This window comes from Acartia tonsa, chromosome 12 (assembly GCF_053477335.1).
Source record: "Acartia tonsa isolate MP-2025a chromosome 12, ASM5347733v1, whole genome shotgun sequence".
NCBI classification, from domain to species: Eukaryota; Metazoa; Arthropoda; class Copepoda; order Calanoida; family Acartiidae; genus Acartia; species Acartia tonsa.
Window position 1 is genome coordinate 44,425,555 of NC_137271.1, and position 22,170 is coordinate 44,447,724.

The window sequence follows — 22,170 nt, forward strand, 5'->3', positions numbered from 1 at the left end:
TTTAATTTTTTTTATTTAGTTTTAGAACAAATAAGTACAGAAGATGTATAAATCATTTTAAGAAATTGTAAATATTATTGCTCTTGAATTTTAAATAAATGCATCATCTTATAAGTTTTTCGAGGATTGTTAATTTTAAAATTTTTTATTTTTTGAAAATTGTATATAATACGATACGGTACATATTTTTTACAGTATTGCTCATAACCGGCTCTAGTCCAGCGGATCTTTCAGTTTTGATGATGACTAAAGGTTTCTTTGGAATTTAATTGTCTAAGGAAAAATATCATAGAAGCATAAAATTGTAAAAGTGTATTCCTAGAAATTCTTCTTCTGTAGTAAGCTCAAACAGATCAAACAGGTAGATAAGCTCATCAGCATGTACTGGCTGTAAAGGGAATGGGTAACAAATTTAGCTGAGTATTTTTTTTTCCTTGCAAAAAGTAATCAAATTGTCCTCCAATCAAAATAGAAAATTGTCCCAAAAGTCATTTAATTTGCTCTTGATATAATCCCATAAACTAATAAGTGAACAAAAATGGACCAAAACCCTGCGGGTAAATAGCCATGCAAGACTCCCTATAGCCAGTATTTAATCAAACTTTTTTTGAAAAAAGTGCACATAATTATTTTGTAGTGGAACAAAGTGACTCAAAAAACAGCAATGTGACGTCATAAAAATAAATAATAAAATCTCTTTTTTTGGGGTTTTCTTTTCAACATCTCTTTTCATCGCCCTCATTTTTATAACGTTACATGGCTGATTTTTGAGTCACTTTGTCCCACTACATTATTTTTTCAGTCAAATTTTGCTACCCATTACCTTAAGTTGATTGAAAGCTGCCGCAGTCTCCTCGCCAAACTCCGCCTCTCTGCCGGCTAGGTAGAAGGGCAGGAAAGAATGACGACCAGAAAATGTAAATCTGAAACAATGTAAAAAAGCTTTTTTTTAAATTGAATTTACGTACTTACATGACAGTTAACTTAAGAGAGGACAGTGGCTATTTGAAATAATAGTTATTTATCGCATCGAATTATAAACAGCTTTGAAAATTATATAGAAGATTATATTAATCTTTGTTGGCCCCGAGGGGTCGAAGGACCAGGCCAACAAAATTGGTTTTCAAAAAAATCATGAAAAATTGTCTGTAATAAGATACGATACATGAGATGTGGTATGGCTTAGAACTAGCACTAATTCAGCGGATATTAACCTGTTTCGTAGCCATACTGTAATAGTTATTTCTTGCATTGTATTATAAACATCTTTCCGCAGATATAAATGTACAATTATATGATTAAAACCAGTTTTTTTTAGCCCCGAGATTCCTGAGAACCAGTTCTAATTCACCGGATATTAATCAGTTTCGAATGAATACGAGGAATATATTTCTATGTACAGCTGTTTAAACAATATAGTAAGCAATACCTGTAATTATAAACTGGAACAAACTGTGAGGCCAACTCTGCAACTTTCTGATCAGGACTGAGGAACAAAGAATCTGTCATCATACTGGCATAGTCAGGTAGAGTTTCTAGCAGGTTGCTGTTCTTTCCTGAACAAAGAATCTGTCATCATACTGGCATAGTCAGGTAGAGTTTCTAACAGGTTGCTGTTCTTTCCTGAACAAAGAATCTGTCATCATACTGGCATAGTCAGGTAGAGTTTCTAACAGGTTGCTGTTATTTCCTGAACAAAGAATCTATCATCTTTCTGGTATAGTCAGGTATAGTTTCTAACAGTTTGCTGTTCTTTCCTGGACAAAGAATCTTTCATTATACTGGCATAGTAAAGTAGAGTTTCTAACAGGTTGCTGTTCTTTCCAGAACAAAGAATATGTCATATTGCTGTCATAGTCAGGTAGAGTTTTCAGCAGGTTGCTGTTCTTTCCTGAACAAAGAATATGTCATCATACTGGCATAGTAAGGTAGAGTTTCTAGCAGGTTGCTGTTCTTTCCTGAACAATGAATCTTTCATCATACTGGCATAGTCAGGTAGAGTTTTAGCAGGTTGCTGTTCTTTCCTGAACAAAGAATATGTCATCATACCGGCATAGTCAGGTAGAGTTACTAGCAGGTTGCTGTTCTTTCCTGAACTAAGAATCTGTCATCATACTGGCATAGTCAGGTAGAGTTTCTAGCAGGTTGCTGTTCTTTCCTGAACAAAGAATCTGTCATCAATATTGGCATAGTCAGGTAGAGTTTCTAGCAGGTTGCTGTTCTTTCCTGAACAAAGAATCTGTCATCTTTCTGGTATAGTCAGGTATAGTTTCTAACAGTTTGCTGTTCTTTCCTGAACAAAGAATATATCATCATACTGACATAGTCAGGTAGAGTTTCTAACAGGTTGCTGTTCTTTCCTGAACAAAGAATCTATCATCTTTCTGGTATAGTCAGGTATAGTTTCTAACAGTTTGCTGTTCTTTCCTGAACAAAGAATCTTTCATCATACTGGCATAGTCAGGTAGAGTTTCTAACAGGTTGCTGTTCTTTCCTGAACAAAGAATCTGTCATCATACTGGCATAGTCAGGTAGAGTTTCTAACAGGTTGCTGTTCTTTCCTGAACAAAGAATCTGTCATCATACTGGCATAGTCAGGTAGAGTTACTAACAGATTGCTGTTCTTTCCTAAACAAAGAATCTGTCATCATACTGACATAGTCAGGTAGAGTTTCTAACAGGTTGCTGTTCTTTCCTGAACAAAGAATCTATCATCTTTCTGGTATAGTCAGGTATAGTTTCTAACAATTTGCTGTTCTTTCCTGAACAAAGAATCTTTCATCATACTGGCATAGTCAGGTAGAGTTTCTAACAGGTTGCTGTTCTTTCCTGAACAAAGAATCTGTCATCATACTGACATAGTCAGGTAGAGTTTCTAACAGGTTGCTGTTCTTTTCTAAACAAAGAATCTGTCATCATACTGACATAGCCAGGTAGAGTTTCTGAGGGGTTGCTGTTCTTTCCTTAAGAAAGAATCTGTCATCATACTGACATAGCCAGGTAGAGTTTCTGAGGGGTTGCTGTTCTTTCCTTAAGAAAGAATCTGTCATCATACTGGCATAGTCAGGTAGAGTGAAGCACAAAAAAAGGAATAAAATATACTAATAAATATATGTTTTAAAATCAATAATAAATTAATTGGAGGGAAGGGGGGGGGGGTTTACTTTTTATATAAGTTTTTATTTTTAACATTTATTTTTTATAATGAATCATATAATCAATTGGTTTATTGAATCTTCACAAAAATCCGTCTTGTATAGTAACAAAGGCCACTTGCAAAGTTACTTAAGTAAAAAAAAATAATTTTTGAGTTGGTAGAAGTATGAAATTTAAAAAAAGGTACTAGGTCTACTGTCTAATAATAATACCTGTGTAAAATTTCTTGATAAGCCTGGACTGTAATTCTTCCTCGTGTGTAGTTTCAGAAAGATTGAAGCTACTCTTTATACCTGATCAAATCATTATTCTAGAAGCACTGCCTTTTATAAATTTGCACATAAACAAAAAAATTTAAAAATCCTTTGCGACTTTTTTCTCATTGGTGTGAAGGTTTTGATTATCTGTTTGTAAACTATCAAAGATTAATAGACATTTATAGTGGTAAAATTAAAAGCATTCCGATACAGAAAAAGAACCTTAAAATAAAAGTTATACAATCAAGATAAAGATTGCCTGTAATGGTGTATAATGACCTTCTATAAAGGTTTACTAGCAGATTCGCCCATAGCATCTTGGGGCTTTATACTTGGGTTAGGACAAAAATAGCCTAATTTCATTCTAAGACTTATATCTAAATATAAAATAGACTAACACCATTCTTGAACTTATGGAATGCTCCTTAAAATTAAGAACTTAATCAGAAGTTATAGACGTTTTAAGCTAGGGACAAAAAAAACCCTTACACTTTATATAATAGGACAGTAGGCTAGTAATCAAATCAAACCTTCCACTCATTAATTATATTATTATCAGTAATGGCCTTTTGCTTAGTTAACTGAAAAGAACCATCAACAGCTGACTATCAAAAGCCTTGAGAAAGTCAAACTGTCAATGATAATATTTATTAGATAACAAAACCTACATGTCAGGATGGGGTTTATATCTCTTATTTGTATTTGGATGTATAAATTGATGTATTATGAAGATTTCAATTTATCTGATGCTTTCAGAATAAGCTATCAGGTGAGTTTAATCTTTGTCTTATTTGTGATACTTCTAAAAAATGCCTAAAAATTTAGCTCCATTGTTCTGCCAAAACTCGCCATATTCGATTTGTGGGTAGATTAATCCACCGTCGTTTTTAACAGTTCCTGTAATCAAACAACGTTATAATTTTTAAAAGCGAAGCTTTCCTATGATTAGGGTCGGTCCGTCCTAAGATTAGGCTTTTTTCATTAATTTAGGCATGTTAAACTTATCCTATCAATTTCAATCTTTGCAATTGCATGGTGATTCCTGTAGTAGTTAGATACGATTTAGATAGCGTAGCAACTCTATAATTTTTACCAGTCCGTTTATTCATGTTGATTTTTAACGACAAATTTTAATGTGATGAAATTATCCGATTGTTCTGATTTTTGAAATGCTGATTCCTAGTACAATAAAGTACAATTTTTTTTAATAAAGCATCTATATTATCAAGTAGAAAAATGTAAGTATGTTAATAAAAATTATTCTGTATTTAAGTAGTAATTAAACAAACTTACTTAAAATTTTTGTTTCTAAATTAAAATTTATAATTCTGATTATTCGGTTCTGACACTCTACAAGTGTTAATGTTCGTTTTTCTTACTGTTTCAGAGCTTTGCTTTATGGATGTTGTCATTCTTGTTAGAATTATCAATGCTAAGGGAAAACACTACATTTTTTGCAAACCGAAGTTCTTTATAGTGCATGTAAAAAAGGGATACTTCGGCTAAAAGTTTTTTAATTTATCCCCTTTTTTACAGGCACTATAAGAGATTCTTAAAATATTTTTTTTGGTACTATATTTAGTTGTTTTTAAAAGAAAGCTCAAAGTGTCATGTGTGACGTCATAAAAATCCATCTCTTTTTTAGAGGTGTCCTTTCCCACTTCTCCTCTCATTCCTCCTTGATAGACGTATTTTTATGACGTCACACATGACACTTTGAGCTTTCTCGTTTATAATAGTTACGACGATCAAAAAATATAATGTTTAAAGAAAAAAGTTATAAAAAATAACTACACTTTTTATCAATTAGACAAACCGTACACTCAGGCAAATATAATCTCTATATGTCATTTAAATTAAACATTGTTTTTTTCCTGTCATGATGGGCACACGGTTGAAAAATCCATTTGTCATGGCGGTCAGATAGTCATGAGGTAGAACTGGGTCTCTAAAATAAATATCCGTGAATATAGGGGAAACACCTATAGAGGCCTCTAGGGGCACTTGAGAAAAGGGGAGGTTAACAATTTAGTTTTAAATAAGAAAAGGAATAAATTTAACTAAAATTGAATAAAAAACTTTGGATACTTTTATTCAATTTTGATTGATTAGTTCCAAACTAGTAGTTTCCGCATTTAAAAAAAAATTTAATCGTGATCCATCACTTTAAAATTATATCTTTTGGTAGTTCAAGTAGCTACTGGTGATGCTTCATAAGACCTACAGTCATGAGACATAATATTACATAAGACCTACACTCATAAGACCTAAAGACATATTTAGTACGTATGATTTACTATTCTATATTTTTAGGTCTGCTTCAGCTCAAGGACAAAAATCGAATAATGTTAATGTTCTTAAAACCGTTGATTTTTACGAAAATATCGTTGATTTTTTACAGTGCAATTGGAAGTGCAAAAGGAGAGTAGGTCTTATGTCATATTAGGTCTTATGACTTATATGAGTGTATGACTTATCAAGCAACACCCTTAGAGTAGAATGTTGTTCGTCCGTATACCATCCCGTCAAGGAAAGTGAATATACCTGGAGAACCAGTCGATGATGGGCATCCATCCAGCTGAATCTTCTCCATCTTCTACAACACCATCGGGGGCCTCAATGGATGTTCCTGTGAAACAAAATTTAAATCACCCACAAAAATGGATTAATTATTACTTGGATCTTACATCAGATTATCATATACTCTAATAAAGTGAAACTTGGAGATGGCTACAATAATACCCACCGTTTACCCCATCCATTCCCTCTACTGGATGAATGAATTGACCAATAAACGACAATTGACAATTTTACCCCTTCTGCACATCACTTATAAAAGAAAATAGCGGCTACGGCCCTAGAGATCTCTAGTGGCAGTTTGAATTTTTTGTTCAAGTCTCTACGATACCTTGTTATTTTGTGTTCAAGTAACTATGATACCTAACTATGTATTCAAGTCTACGAATATTAAAATTTTTAATTTTTTTTATTTCTCTTAGGAGGATAGTGGCACCCTCAGACGGGGTGCTGCCACTTTTACCACTAGCAAAAGTACAGCCACTGTGTTTTTGACAAATATTGGGTGTGTTTTTGTCAATTTCATTTTTAGCTGTGTTTATGGCAATATTTTTTTATCCACTGTCAAAATTACACCTTTCCGCTGTCATAAACACAGTTTTACTGTCAAGTTCACACCCATGAAATTCAAGTATGCTGTCAAATTCACAGTTTTGATGACAAAAATACACCTACTTTTAAATTAATATTAATTATAAATATTTTGACCAAGTTGTTAAAACTTATAACTATTAATAATAGTTAAATCAATCTACTAATTGTTTAGAACAAAGCCCTGTTTAAATGAAAGATTAAATAGGTAAACAACAGGATCTATAATACTTGGCATAATTTCTTTTAAAAGTTTAGTAGAAATATTGTCAGGTCCACAACTTAGTTTAGGTTTTAGTTTATTGAGAGTAGAAAAAATTATTTGAGGGGTAATTTTTTGAATGACAAAATTTTCATTGACTGGAACCCCAAGGTAGTCATTAAAATCATTTTCGCAAAATGGAATTTCATCTGCTGGACTAGGACCAACATTAATAAAAAAAACATGTTTAGGCAGTTAGCTGTCCGTATCACTTATAGTGTAAGTAAACGAATTTTCACTTTTAGGATAATAATGTATCTATATGTAATAGATGTATTAAATATTATGGATAAATAAGTAGGTATAAATTTAATAGATGTATATTTGTCAATATGTAGGTGTATGATTGACAAATTATAAATTTAATAGATGTATTTTTGTCAATATGTAGGTGTATAATTGACAGCAAAACTGTGAATATGCCAGTGCAATAACTGTATTTTTGTCATACCCCCTAAAAACGCAGGTGTGAATTTGACAGTAAAACTGTGTTTATGACAGCAAATCACTGTGTTTATGACAGAAATATCACTGTATTTTTGCTAGTGGTAAATCTGCCATGTACCCCCTCAGACAGACAGACAGACACACATCCTGTTATTTTATTATATTTAAGGATAAAAATTAACCTGCAACTAATTCATCAATGGTTAAATCCTGTAGACAGTCCAACATTCTAGAAGAGGGGAAGAAGTAAATAACTCATATGACAAAAAAAGCTTTAGTTCAGACATTCCTTTTTACATAAGTTCTATGTTGTTTTTCCAAAAATGTATGAATTTGCCCCTAGTCTCTTTAGGATTTAGAGGAGGGGGTTGGGTCAATCAATTTACTTCCACCACTTAAAAAAAAGTCCAAAACCTTCCTTGGAATAATAGTTAGATCATTCCAGACATTTACAAAATCTTAATGGACTAAAACTTGAACACATATCAATCTACATCTTAAGGTTTTGTATTTATTAAGAATCGATTTGCGGATTTTTGTTGAAATTATCTTTATTTACTATTCCTTTGATCATAGTATGTGCTTGTACAGTTGAAATATCTCGCAACTCCTTGGGCTGCCCTGTAATTTATTAATTTTGAAATTGTATAAAAATATCGCACCAAGAATAATCTGATCCACAAATTAAATGGCGATAAGTCAATTAATATTTAGTCAAAAAGTCAGGCAAAACAATGTTAAAAGATGTATTCTTGAGTTTTAAAGCGCCAATTATAGAGTAGCTATTTCAATTTCTTAAAATTAAAATTCCTGTGGGTTTTAGAAAGTTTGGCATCCTCTCTCAATAATAACATAGTTCCACTCTCGAAGATAGCTCCTAAAATTAAATAAATCGCATGACTGTTAGATATACTTATCTATTAGTAGATAGGTATGCCCAATGATACATAGATTGGACAGGGTAAATCAATTGCAACTGTGTTAAGTAAAATGGGGATAGATGTCACAGTATTAGGCTTACCTATTTCTTTGACGTCATAGTAGAGGGAAAGAGAAAGGGAAGGGAGAAAGAAACCCTTGAATAAGAGATGGGGTATAGGTTTTTTTCCTGACGTCAATAGAATAGGTAGGCCAAAAGCAGTAACATTTATCCACATTTTGCAAGCGCACTCTAGACAGCCACAAGGACAAACTATCCCATTAACACTTTCCTTTTCAATTTTTCTTTAAACAAATTATCATCAAAATAAGCTTATGGCCGTTATTCCTCAGATTACCTAATGGATCCTACAGACCCCATAGGGCTAGAGTCATTTTTAAAGAAAATTCGTTTGTTTGGGAGAGTTGGTTTATCAACGAGCAGCTTCCAAATGATTCAACTAATTATCTTAATCTACAGAAGGTGTAATTTAGTTTATCATAATTGTGTGATGGTATGTAAATCAATTTATTGACAATTAATCATTATCCTTGATTAACATTATGATTTTACTCTATTTTGTCTGTCATCATTGGGAATGTGCATCAATTGTCTTATCCCTCAGGATCCCAGGTTATTAATACATTATGAAGCCCAGGAAAGTGTCATATGTGACGTCATAAAAAATGCGTCTAAAAAAGAAGGGATGAGTGGAGAAATTAGAAAGGAAATCCCTTTAAAAAGATGAATAATAGACGTACTTTTATGACGTCATACATGACACTCTACAGCGCTTTGTATATTATTTACCTGAAAATAGGCCATAGGCTTTAGGAGACATAGTAAGAGCATGGGCACTCATGGCTCCAGCGCTCTCTCCAAAAATGGTCACTTTCTACAGTTAAATACTCTTTTTTAAAGTGAAGCTTTTCTATAAATAGGGTCGGTCCGTACGTTCGTATACATTTTATACATTTATATTCTGATTATTTAGGTCTGACACTCTACAAGTGTTAATGTTTGTTTGTCCTACTGTTTCAGAGCTTCGCTTTTATGGATGTTGTCAATCTTGTTTAATATTAACTATGACAAATATGTTCAAATGTTGCCTAACATTTCAATAATAAAAGGCTAAGTAAAATACTTTACCACTGCACTGGTATTATATTTTTTGTCTGAAGCATTAAATTTTGATAACTACAATACAGAACCCAGGAATAAGATGTAGCCAACAATCGAAATTAATCTAAAATAATATTTGGGGGGCAGATAAAAAGGTCGTAAATATTACTAAGCATTATTTCAAGGAAATTAATTTACCGCATCGTATTATAGACAGCTTTTCGCGGATATTAAAATGGAAAAAGGGCTTACAAAACTGGTATCAATTTTATGATTTTTATTTCAATATTCGTGGAAAATTGTCTGTGATACGATTTGAAGCAATAATGAAAAAGGCAATCCTGTTATTATTGATTAGGATTTAATTGTTAATTATGAAAAACAACATAAAAAAAGAGTAATTTTCCTGTGGGTCTCCACCAAAATACTGGATCATTTTCTTTACCCACTTCAGGGCCTGAATTTGATCTCGGAGGCCAAGATTTCCTATATTTCAAAGGATTTAAAAACTTCATCTCGTGTGATAATAGTTATTTCTCGCATCGTATTATAAACGGCTTTCCGCGGATATAGGATGTACAATTATGAGATTAAAACTAGTTTTTTTAGCCCCGAGGTGACGAAGTCACCGGCTAAAAAAACTAGTTTTAATCTTATGATTGTACATTTCTATAATCGTAGAAAGCTGGATATAATACGATGCTAGACATAGTTTTTTCGTATGGATGAGAACCGGTTCCTATCCACCGGATTCGAATGGATACGAGAAAATAAAAAATAATATCTTAAAGTTCATCTAAATAAATGGATATAAAATACGTGGATATATAGACCGGGACAAATTTGGTCTCAATTTATATTGCTAATGTGGACCACATTTATTGGTCATTTCGTACATCCAGTGCAGTGGTTGGGGTGGGGTAAAGGGGATGTATCGTTATTTTAGCCATCTGGGAGTATCACTTTATTATAGTACATAAAAATCTGCAACATCCAAGTATTTATATATATCCATATTCACATGAAAGTTAATCAAATTAATAAATTTTCAATGAACCGCAGGATAATAATAGTTTAAATAGTAATTATCATAGTAAATAATATTAGGCCACCTGCGGCATCAGTTATAGAAACCGCAAGTCGCACCTAATTTTTGTTCACCAAGTGTTATCGCAAATTAAAGTAAATGTAAGTAACAAAATAAATGTATTAAATACTCTATTTCATGTTATCTTTCATATTATTAATCATAAAAGCTTCGTTTCTTACTCTCTTTTCATTCCATAAATTTAAATTTACTGAATACAAGCAAGAATTAAATTTTCAATGAGCTATTCTTTTTTTTTTAATGGTGAACTAATACAAATACTAATTTATCGCAAACCCTCATAATATAATTGTAATATAGTATCCAGTATACATAATTTATTATAATAAATACTGCAAATCAAATTAAATTAAATCTATTCAACAAGGAAATGAAAAGTAAATAAACAATAAGCAACACAAATCTCTTCTTTTATTTCATCTTTGGAAATTAAGTTGATTGCTTTACTTTGAATATTACTCTAGAAATAATGTATTTATTTTCGTTTTCAGTTTTATTTTATCTTTTCTCTGAAATGTATACCTAATGTTTAAATGCTCGTAATGATTTTTTTCATATATTCTCGTATTTCAATTTTATTCGTTTCTATTTTTTAATGTCTCTAGTATGTAAGTACTGTTTTTAAATAACTATATCAGTGAACTCTACATGATACTCTAAACTTATATTAACCTTCTAACTATTTCTTGAAACTTTGAATGATATCTTTTTTCCACTTAATTTAATATTAAAATAGGGGTCGGTATTACAGTACTAACTGGGGGGGGGGGGGGATTGAATCACTACGCGTGAACTGATTATAAGACCCACCTCAGAGTGGTTGGGAACGGTAGCGTTTGGGGGGGGGTCTCAGGGGAACAGTGGTGGATTATGGGACTACAACTTAACCAAAATTGTGCTTGATCTATGGTTGATTAATTTGCTAATATTAGGTACTCTCTTTATAATAACTAATGGATGATAACTTAGACAATGACGACATAGCTATGCTTAGGGAACAAGTAAGGATTGCAAACATGGATATTAATATTAATGTAAACGAATCTAATAACATTCATCAACTTATTGATAGAGATATAACAAATCTCAATAATGATTTAAGACTTAACTTAAAGTGCCAAGTATTATATGGAACCAATTACGCTGAACTAGTAGATGACTTTAACCTGCCTCCATGCAATTACTATAGCGAAGAAACGATCAAGGACTTTCTTAACTCAACTAATATTCATTATCTTTCTGCTTACTCTATCAACGTGCAGTCTATTTTAAGTAAGTTTAACGAAGTAACACTCTTCTTAGATATCATGAACGACGGTAAATCTAAAGTTGACATATTAAGCCTTCAAGAAATTTGGCACTCCTTTGATTTAACATTTAACGGTTATCAATATTTTAAGAACAATAGAAGTACGGGTCAAGGGGGAGGGGTTGGCTTCTTGATTAGGAAAGGCATCTCAGTTGTACAGTTAAATGACAGCATGTATTTTAAGGACAGATTGTATGAATGCTTAACATTAAAAATAACCATAAATAACCAAAATTTTATTCTCCTAAATGTCTACCACCCTCCGAACACACCCGGAATGACTAGAAGCGCAGCAACTAGCGAATTTATATTAAGATTCGAAGCTCATATCGAATCATTAGATAGTCATAATTCACCAGTATTAATTTTTTCAGACTTTAACATCAATTTTTTCAAATTAAACCAACCAAATTCGGAAGCATTAGATCTTTTTAATATATTAATTGCCAACGCATACATCCCAACTATTAATAAAGCAACAAGAATAACAGACAACTCTTACTCTTTGATTGATAACATTACATGTAAAGACATAATTGGATCAATAGACTTGTGTGGTATTATTCCATCAAATATTTCTGATCATTACATGCTAGTCAACCTAATTAAACTTAATGTAAATCCCAAGAATAAAGTTAAACCTCCACCCATATATAAAAGGTCTTTTTGTAGCGAGAACTTAGAGAAATTTAGGACAGCACTAGCAGTTACGGACTGGAGACACGTTATGGCAGAGAAAGAAGACGTTGACAGAGCCTATTCCATATTTATCGATAAATTCTTGACAATACTAGACCAGAATATACCAAAAAGACTGATTAAATTTAATGACAGAACTACTCCTATAAACCAACACATGACTAAAGACCTAATGTTGAGCAGACTGAAAAAGAGGCAACTTTATCTTGCCAGACGGAACTCACCCCAGGACGCAGAGAACTACAGGATTTATCGTAACAACTTTAATAAGGCAAATAGGAAAGCAAAGAAATTACATTACAGAGAGAGAATTGAAGACTCCAGAGGAAACTCGAAAAAACTTTGGGACGTTTTAAAGGACACAATGGGCACAAGTAAGAAGGACACATGGATAGAATATATTGAAGTCAATAATAAAAAAATCTTTGATGACGTAGAAATTGCAAATAACTTTAACGAATATTTAGCTAACATTGGCCATAACTTAACACCTCTTTTGCCCAAAATACATAGCAAAAACTTTCAAGATTACCTCCCCCCACCAGCCGAAGATACTTTTTTCATAAGACCAGTAACTGAGAGGTCCTTGCTTGAGATTTTGGGCAAAATGAAGCATAAAAAGTCATCTGATGACAATGATATAAGTTTATTTCTAGTTAATTTTGTAAGAATAACAATAGTTAGGCCACTTCTACATATAATTAATCTTAGTTTTAAATCAGGCAAAATGCCTGATCAGCAAAAGATCACGCGCACCATCCTCATCCATAAAAGCGGACCTTTTTATCTATTAGATAACTATAGAGGAGTATCTCTAATAAATAGTTTTTCAAAAATTCAGGAAAAGTGTCTTTACATTCAACTAATGGACTTTTTAAATCAAAAACAATACTTCAATAAGTTACAATATGGCTTCAGACCAAAAAGGTCTACCTATCATGCAGTACTACACCTGATAAACAAAATAACACAATGCCTCGCATCTGGCAGACTAGCAATGGTAGTCTTGCTGGATGTGAGGAAGTGTTTTGATATGTTGGATCGCAACTTATTATTGAAAAAACTTGAAAACTTAGGAATTAGAGGCCATAGCCTGGATTGGTTCAGGAGTTACTTTTCAAATAGGAGGCAGAGGGTTTTCTACAAAGGGATTAACTCATCAAATTTAAAGGACATAGACTGGGGGGTTTTACAGGGTTCGATTTTAGGGGTTTTGTTGTTTTTGATTTATATAAATGACATTGATGCATGTTCTGATATTCTTTTAAGCTACCTTTTTGCTGATGATAACTGCGCCTATTTGGAAAGTGACACTTTAACCAATCTTATTAACCTAGCCAATACTGAATTGCCCAAACTATTGGACTGGTACAACAGTAATAAACTTTTGTTACATCCAGGTAAGACGAAGGTCTTAATCTTTGGATTAGCCAGGAACGACAGATTTTTGACAGACACTGACCTAGGACTTTTAAATGAATTTCCAGTTTATTTTGACATGAACGACGAAGGACAGAACTTACCCGAAAAGATATCCAAGTTAACCTTAACACCAAATGACAAAGAGAAATTTTGCAGACACTTGGGAGTATTAATAGATAATAAGTTGTCTTTTAAATATCACTTTGAAAACCTTCGTAACAGAATCAGTAAAATTATATTCTCCATGAAAATGATGAAAAATCTCTTGCATAAACGCCACTTACTTTTAATATATAATTCATATTTAAAAAGTATTTTAGAATATTGCGCGCCTATTTTTTCCGGGGTTTCGGAAACCTACTTAAGGCCAATAACCATTTTGCAGAAAAAAGCCATAAGAATTATTTGCAATGTAAGTAACAGAACTCATACCAGAGACTTATTTATCGAACTAAAACTTCTTACTTACAAAAAATTAATACAATATAACTCAGCCCGTTTCATGTACATGTACAAAAGAAAGGCAGTTCCAGCGACATTCGAAAATACCTGGCAGCTGAACAGGGAGGTAAGGGATAGGGACTTAAGGAACAACGAAGATTATCACATACCCTTCACAGGGAAAAATTATCTTAAAGCCCTCCCAAAGTACAGGTTCCCAACAATTTGGAACAACTTACCTACCTACATTAAAAACATAGACGATAAAAACGAATTCAACCGGAAGCTATTTTCTTATTTATTAAACTTAAACTAAATTCAGGTTATTTTTCTTCCTTTTCCCTGCACTATTTTTTCTTTTTTCTCGCAAGGCACGTATGATAAAGAACCATAAATTATCTAACAGTCATCCCATTACTTTACTTTATATTTCATTGTAATAGTTTCTTATTCACCAAATTTATAATATTCAACCAATGATATGTCATTGAATTAGTAGCTTACTAAATTATTTTCTCTCAACAAATAGTGTTAATTAAATTCTTTTATCTCTATGTTCAGCCTCTTATAAATTTCCTTATATACTTTTTATTCTCGCAAGGCATAAACTATTGAACAGACATCCTATTACTTTAATACTTTTATCATAATAGTTTTATGTTCAGTTTTTTATATTCTAGCAAGATACGCATGACATAAGAATCCTAAATTTTTCTTTCAAACAGACATTCAATTACTTTATTCATTTTTATACCTTAACATAATATTTTCTTATTCACCATTTTTATAATAAATCGAACGTAAAAACATTCAATGATCCGAAACCACAAAAGAACATTTATGCCAGTACTCTTAAAATTTTTTCTTTCATTTCAACGTTAATATCAGCAATATTAATTTGATCAGAACTTAACGCAAACAAACAAACATCGTATTTACTTTTAACTATCTTTAAATGATAAACAATTGATATTTACGATATCACTGTTATATTTGGCAAGTTATTAACATAGTAAATATATTGTGAAATGCATAACTAGATAATAACTACATATATAATCTGCTGACTGGGTGATTGATCGGTGCTAACCGGGACTAGGCAGATAAGTAGGGCAGCTAAGACCAATTGAACTCATCGTCAGAACTAAAGGTGGGCTCCTCAACACAGACGGGTTCGGCGGCGGCATTGGATTCGATGCTACCATCACCCTCAGGACCACCCTCCTCTTCTTCCTCGCCAGAATCCTCGGGAAGTAGATCACTCAGATCACCGTCGGCGGAACCAGGCGCATCGCTGAGCTCGATGGTCTCATTCAAATCCAAGACCGCATCCGCCACTTCCAAGGATGTCCAGACATCTTCTGCGTATTCGCGGGACCGGACTTCCATTGTGTTGAGAGCCTCCATGTTGGCAGAATGTGACCGGTGCGTGATCGGTAACGTTTCAAACAACTGGCCGACTAACGCGGCACCGGATTGAACGAGGCCTACTGCATGTTCATTTGCAGATTCTTGAAGCCCAGTTCTATAAGATAGCCTTATAGCCTCGTCGAACCGTGCACGCAGAAACTTGGACTGATTATACCAAATGGTGATCAGCTCGCGGTCGATGGGGGCGATGTCGACGACCGGCGGAACAATGTCGACGACCGGCGGAATACTGTCGGCAGAAGTGTCGGCGGAAGACCCTGGCCCATTGATAGCAGCGGATGCTATGCTATCAAAAACCAAATCTGGTATACAGGGCGGCAGTGTAGGATCTACAGGCTGATAATCACTGTCCTCACTATCGGACATTTCTATTCCTTTTAACGTTCGATTTAAAAAAAGCACGTGTTGATGAGAATATAGTATTAATTACGTTGACCTCTTGTGAGTTAGAAAGCCGGAATACAATTAAATAGAATTTCTTGTAGGAGCAACCCCCTTCCCTTTATTATTATCGATAATCTCACCCCTTTCCCTCCCTTTTCATAACTGATCCATAAAATTTCTCTTTTCATTAAAATTGAACCCCTTCCCCCATTACATTATTGAATATGATATTCTCTTAATCCACACTCATTTCCTGGAATTGCGCAATTTAGGTAACTCCGTCAACACTTCCCTTTTTCCCCTTCTTTCTCTCTTCTCTCCTTACTCACCATTTTTTAACTCTTTTCCACCCCCCCTCTTTCACTTACTGTCGCCTTCCAAACACTTGTTGGCATTTCAATAATTTACCCCCTTTTCTCAAATAACACCCACTACCCCCTTATTTATTTATTTGTACTATATCTTATACTAGCCTTACTGAGTGTGTTGCTATGCAAAACTTTATTACGTATTTTGAAATTTCTTATTTTCGCTGACATTATTACTAAACCTAAAAATTCTTTCTTTTACAAAAACAGAAGTCGCCTCTAATAGTTTTCGAAGCAGTTTTTTATTTTTATTTTTTATTTAAAGCATGTTTTCAACCATTTTTGAATACTTTACACATCCCTAAGGCATACTATAGTATATTACTACGTTGTCATTCTTTCCTTTTAGCATCATAACAAACTAAATTACTACTTTATTCTTTCTTTATTTTTTTCTTTATTTTTACAATATTATTTTCTACATTAGTAAGTTATTATTAATATAGCGAAAGCACAATCAGTAGATCAAGCATAATATAATACGAGGTAATAAAATAATAATAAATAGATATCAAGCAAATTTAGTAACTTCTTATCACTACAACCATTTATCCACCACAAACCCAAGTGCGCCCGCCCCCGCGCGCTACCACACCCAACCATTGGAACTCGTGTTATCCTTTGATGCTTGGATCAGATACAAAATGTACTGTTTCAGGATAAGGACGATAACCGAGGGGACTAACGCATACGGTATGTCGGCCAATCCGGCCACAATCGCAAATGTGATTGGGGAAGCTTCTTATCACAGGCTTCCCTATGACAGTATCTGTAGGGCAGGTTTTTGTACAGCATAATGATTGAATTGTTCACTAATTTATCTCACATGTTACATTATATTATTGTAAACCGGATGGGTCAACGACAATAAGTCTTCGGCCAATCCGAATAGTCAGTGGACTATTTTCTCTATGCAATATTGTACCATTATCTTCCTGAAATAAATTATTATTAATCCAGGTTTTGTTTATGCTTAACCTCTGTAGGTTGTTTTAACCTTTTTTTTGCTATCTTTATCCAATCTAACCAAGGCTAATTTTCTAGACTAAGCCCAATTTGTGCCAAAAATCCTTATGTGACGTCATAAAAATAAGGGATTATTCATCTCTTTTTTAGGGATTTTCTTTCCCACTTCTCCTCTCATCTCCCCTCATTTTTATGACGTCACATGGAGCAATTTTGACACAATTTGGGCTTTGCCATTTTCTACTGGTATGTCATATTCCTCTAAATTTGTATTTTAAAAATCCATTATTCAATCCTTTCCTGGAGCTACGTCATTGCCAAAGTTGAGGAATCCCAGAGCACCCAACCTGCAATAAAAATAAAACATTTATTTATTATTCTTGGGTAGCTGTGTTTCGTACCCTAGGAAAATGGAGATAGAAGTCACAGCTGTTGGCCTATCTATTCTATTGACGTCATTGTTGAGGGAAAGAGAAAGGGAAACCCCATAGAAAAGAGATGGGGTATCGGATATATCCTGACATCAATAGAATAGGTAGGCCAAAAGCAGTGACATCTATCCCCTTTTTGCTAGGGCACTGTATACAGCTACTATTCTTGGTAATGGAGGTTAGTTATCAATTTAAAACTCTTCCTGGGTAATGGTATAGCAGGTGTTCTTTTTAATTTAATCTTATGTTTAGAAATTAAAACTTATTTGTATCAAATTTAATTTTGATCCTTCAAAGGGTAATTTAGAATTTAAAGTAGACATTTTGATAATTATGTTCATATATAGATAGACTAAGAGATGAAAAGCATATTTGATAAAAAGACACCCACCTGTAGTTGATGGTAACAACGACAACATCTTCTCTGACCAATGGTGTGGGATCATATGTTTGGGAAGAACCAATGACAAAAGCTCCGCCGTGGATCCACAACATAACCGGTTTTAGCTTGCTGTCATTGGATGCCTTGTTGAAGATGTTCAGGTACAAACAGTCCTCATTTCCAGTAACTGGATTACCTTTCTAAAATCATATAGACTATTAAGAGAGATTTGAAAGTATGCAGGGATCTTAAGGGATAAAACAATGAATTATAAATTGTTAACATACCGCAATCATGATAAACAAAATTACCCCTACTGTAGAGTAAAGTTAATAGTTGAAAAGTTAAAACACTGCTAGTTCGGAGCCAACCAATCAAAATTCTACAAAAGCACCCCAAAGTTATTGAGTGCTTGTTAATCTTTGGGTACCAGTGTAATATTAATTCAAATCCAACCCCCCCATCCTCTCAGCAGATTTGTAATTTTGGAACTAGAATTCTCTTTATGACCGATAATTCTAATCTACATAAGAGGTAATTTTGTCATCATCATTGGAGATGTATAACAACTTTTTGTCTATTATCTTATCCAATTCCTTTCCAGATAGTGAAATTTAGAGAAAAGAGCCATACAATTAAAGCTAGATTACAATACTAAATCAAAGCATTTAAGAACACAAACTCTGGTTACCAGGAATACAAAAATCAATTAAAGGATTTTTTTTATTAACTTCATACAGAAAATTTTCTTAACTTTCTTTGATTTGTAATTTAAAATAAAAAAAACTTACATTTACAATGTCCTTTTGCGGACACATGGGTCCAAAATTAAAGGCTTTAAAATCTTCATATAATGAAACTGAAACTGGGGGCTGGAACCTAAAAGAGATTTTATTTTATTTCAGACACAAAGATAGACATTCTGTTAATATTATATAAGGATTTAGATCTATAGAAAATGGGTAGGGCAAGAAATGAACCACAATCTAAATTAAATTGTATATTATTCGTTTAAGGTTATTGATTGATATGCACATGAATTATCATTGGGGGAATCTTATGGTTAAAGATAGTGTTGGACCGGATACTTTTTTGGCCGGACACCGGATATACAGCCGATTTCTAATATCCGGCATTATAAATCGTCCGGACATCCGGTATCCAGATAGTATCAGTATCCGACTGAATATTTTAAATAGCCGGATATCAGCCCAAACCGGTTATCCAGCCTAACCCTAGTTAAAGATTGTTACCTAAGTTGACCCACAGGTGGTTGAGCATAGGGAATACCCAGGAATTTATGAATATCCACACCATCCTCAGTTGTCTCTACTTTACCATGGATAGTTCCAAGAAAAGTGTCCACTTCCACTCTGCAGCAATAGAATACAATTAGTCTAAGAAAATTTGAATTGCCTCAAAGGAAACTTTTCTGCCTTACACCTTCTTTAGACCAGTAAAACTAAGGCCTTAAGCTATTTATAGTGCCTATAAAAAGTAGCGTCATACTGGCCTACCATTGGTCAATTAAAATGTATAATGGTCTGTCATTGGTCAATAAAAATGTATACTGGCCTACCATTGGTCAACTAAGATTTATACTTGCCTACCAATGATCAATTAAGATGTATATTGATCTATTAAAATATATACTGGCCTGCCATTGGTAATTTAGTCTGTGTATTGGCCAATCATTGGTGATTTGTATTGTATGACGTCATTATTTTATAGGCACTATAAAGTGCTAAGGTATTTCTATAAATATATTTTTATTGCACGACACTTGGTTTAATTACTTTTCAAATAACTAATTATGATCATAGTATCAAAGTTTAATCATAATTATATACATTCCTGTTTTCAACATCTGGAGAATTATTAGTAGAATTATCATCAAGTATTTGAACAATATTTAGAACAGCATTATCCTCATCTTCATATGTGTTGAGTGTAGTTGTTGTTTCATCTTCAAGTCCTATGGTTAGATCTTCCTCCTTAGCAAAAACATTCATTAAATATTGATATGTGATCTTAAGGGATAATATATTGGGTGATAAATTTAATTACATCCCCAATAATGATAAAACAAAATAACCCCTCAAAAGATTAAAATTTTTGGTTGAAATGTTTGGACACTACTAGTCTGGAAACAAACAAAGTAAATCAATAAAACTGCAAAAGTTTTTAAAACTAATGAATAATAAAAGAAAACTTTGGGTAACAGTGTAATTCAGAGCCTAATGTCCCATCCCTCCCTGGTTTTGATTGTGACAATATAATAGATTCATAGTTTGATGAATAATTATAAAATTAAGTCACATACAAATAAGCCAGCTTATACCAATAACGCAATTAATTCGGGGAAAATCACGAAACCTATACGTTTATTCAGCTGTCGTTGGGGGGCAACACATCGTAAAATTGACAACCTCTCCATTTGCCCCCCAAATATGATTTTATATTTATTTTGCTTGTTGGTTATACCTTATTCCTGCAAATAAACAAGTAACAGATTGGAACAGAAAGACAAAACAGACAGATTCAAAGACAGATAACTAAACTAAAAGATCAGTATGCATACTGACAATTACAGCCAATCAAACTGACAAATAGATAAACAAAATGACATCAAACAGAATCAACCATTCAGACAATCAAAGTAAAAAACAAGCAGACATACAGGCACACAAACAGATAGAAAATCATACATGCAAATTAAACGGACTAAGAAACAGACATTCAGAAAGAAATATAAAAGACATTTAAACTGACAAAACCTTGCAAACAAACATATTAAAAATAAAGATCTATAGTAAAGATGTATATACAGACAACTACCTCCCTTCATTTTTCAAAGACTTTCGTCTGCTTATAAATTATTTTCTGCTACCTGGTTGTGTAATATAAGCGACACCATTGCATTGATTTTCAATGACTCAATGACACGACGGTTGCGAGATACAGTTATTTAACCCTTTCTCCCTCTAGAGTTTTACTCTAATTTGAAAATGACAAGCAAAAAAGATAAATTTTCACAGACTGACAGACACAAATGCGGAAAACAAACAAACATGCAACTATACACACACATCCTGAACAACCTGATGAACTGACAAACGTACCTGTGCAAAGATGAGGGGAACGACAATCTTGAGGCAGAGTAGCGCCGCAAGAATTTTCATTTTCCCTGAAATTTGAATTTTAAAAAGATATTTCTCATACGATATTAGAAACGAGAAAATATTGAATAGTACCAAACTTTTCTGCCAATCAAAAATAGTCCTTGTGACAGAATTAATTGTTTTTTTTCAGCATTTTCTGTTTTCAGTATTAGCATTATTCGTAACAAAACACTGTTATTTTTGACCGACACAAAATTTTGTACAAGAAATGCATACAAAAAATTAATTACAAAATTTCTGGTTTTGAATATAAATGGTAACAAAAAATAATTCTTTTAAATATTTGGTATATAAATTGAAAGACAAATACTTTGGTTGTAAAACAATCTTTAAGAATTTGAGAGGGAGGAACATTTAATGATTCACCGTAATCATTAAATCTTTGTTAAAGTTACTATTAACTAGTTGTGCTTAAGCTTTCAAATGGCTCAATGTGACTTTTTTTTTGGAAATCTTTATATGTTTAAAAGATTTTGATTACGTTAAATCAACAAATGCTCCCCTCCCTAACTATTTATGTTATTAGTACTACTTCATAAAAAAAAGATACAGTGTGTTTTTTAGTTGAAAAAAGTATAGCTTTATTTAAACCATTTACAATTGACAGCAAATATTAATCAATATATCATTATCTTCATTGGCTCCGGGAATTTTGTATAAAAAAATACTTAAAAATCATCAACAAATTATGCTCAAAAATCTGTTTTTCTATAGCA

At 33.0% G+C, this 22,170-nt stretch overlaps 1 protein-coding gene across 1 annotated transcript; it reads right to left on the bottom strand.

Moving 5' to 3' along the window:
- Positions 1-237: 237 nt before the first annotated feature.
- Positions 238-21,455, bottom strand: LOC145334285 (carboxylic ester hydrolase-like). Its single transcript, XM_080179679.1, has 18 exons — positions 21,395-21,455; positions 20,127-20,266; positions 19,526-19,645; positions 19,064-19,151; positions 18,282-18,472; positions 17,756-17,806; positions 9,738-9,813; positions 9,020-9,104; positions 8,100-8,167; positions 7,855-7,910; positions 7,473-7,519; positions 5,958-6,042; positions 5,285-5,361; positions 4,227-4,307; positions 3,369-3,449; positions 1,430-1,556; positions 824-923; positions 238-388 (listed from the first exon to the last, which is right to left on the bottom strand). Exons 1-18 carry the CDS (start codon positions 21,452-21,454, stop codon positions 287-289), a joined length of 1,635 nt encoding a protein of 544 aa, XP_080035805.1. The 5' UTR covers position 21,455; the 3' UTR covers positions 238-286.
- Positions 21,456-22,170: the final 715 nt, after the last annotated feature.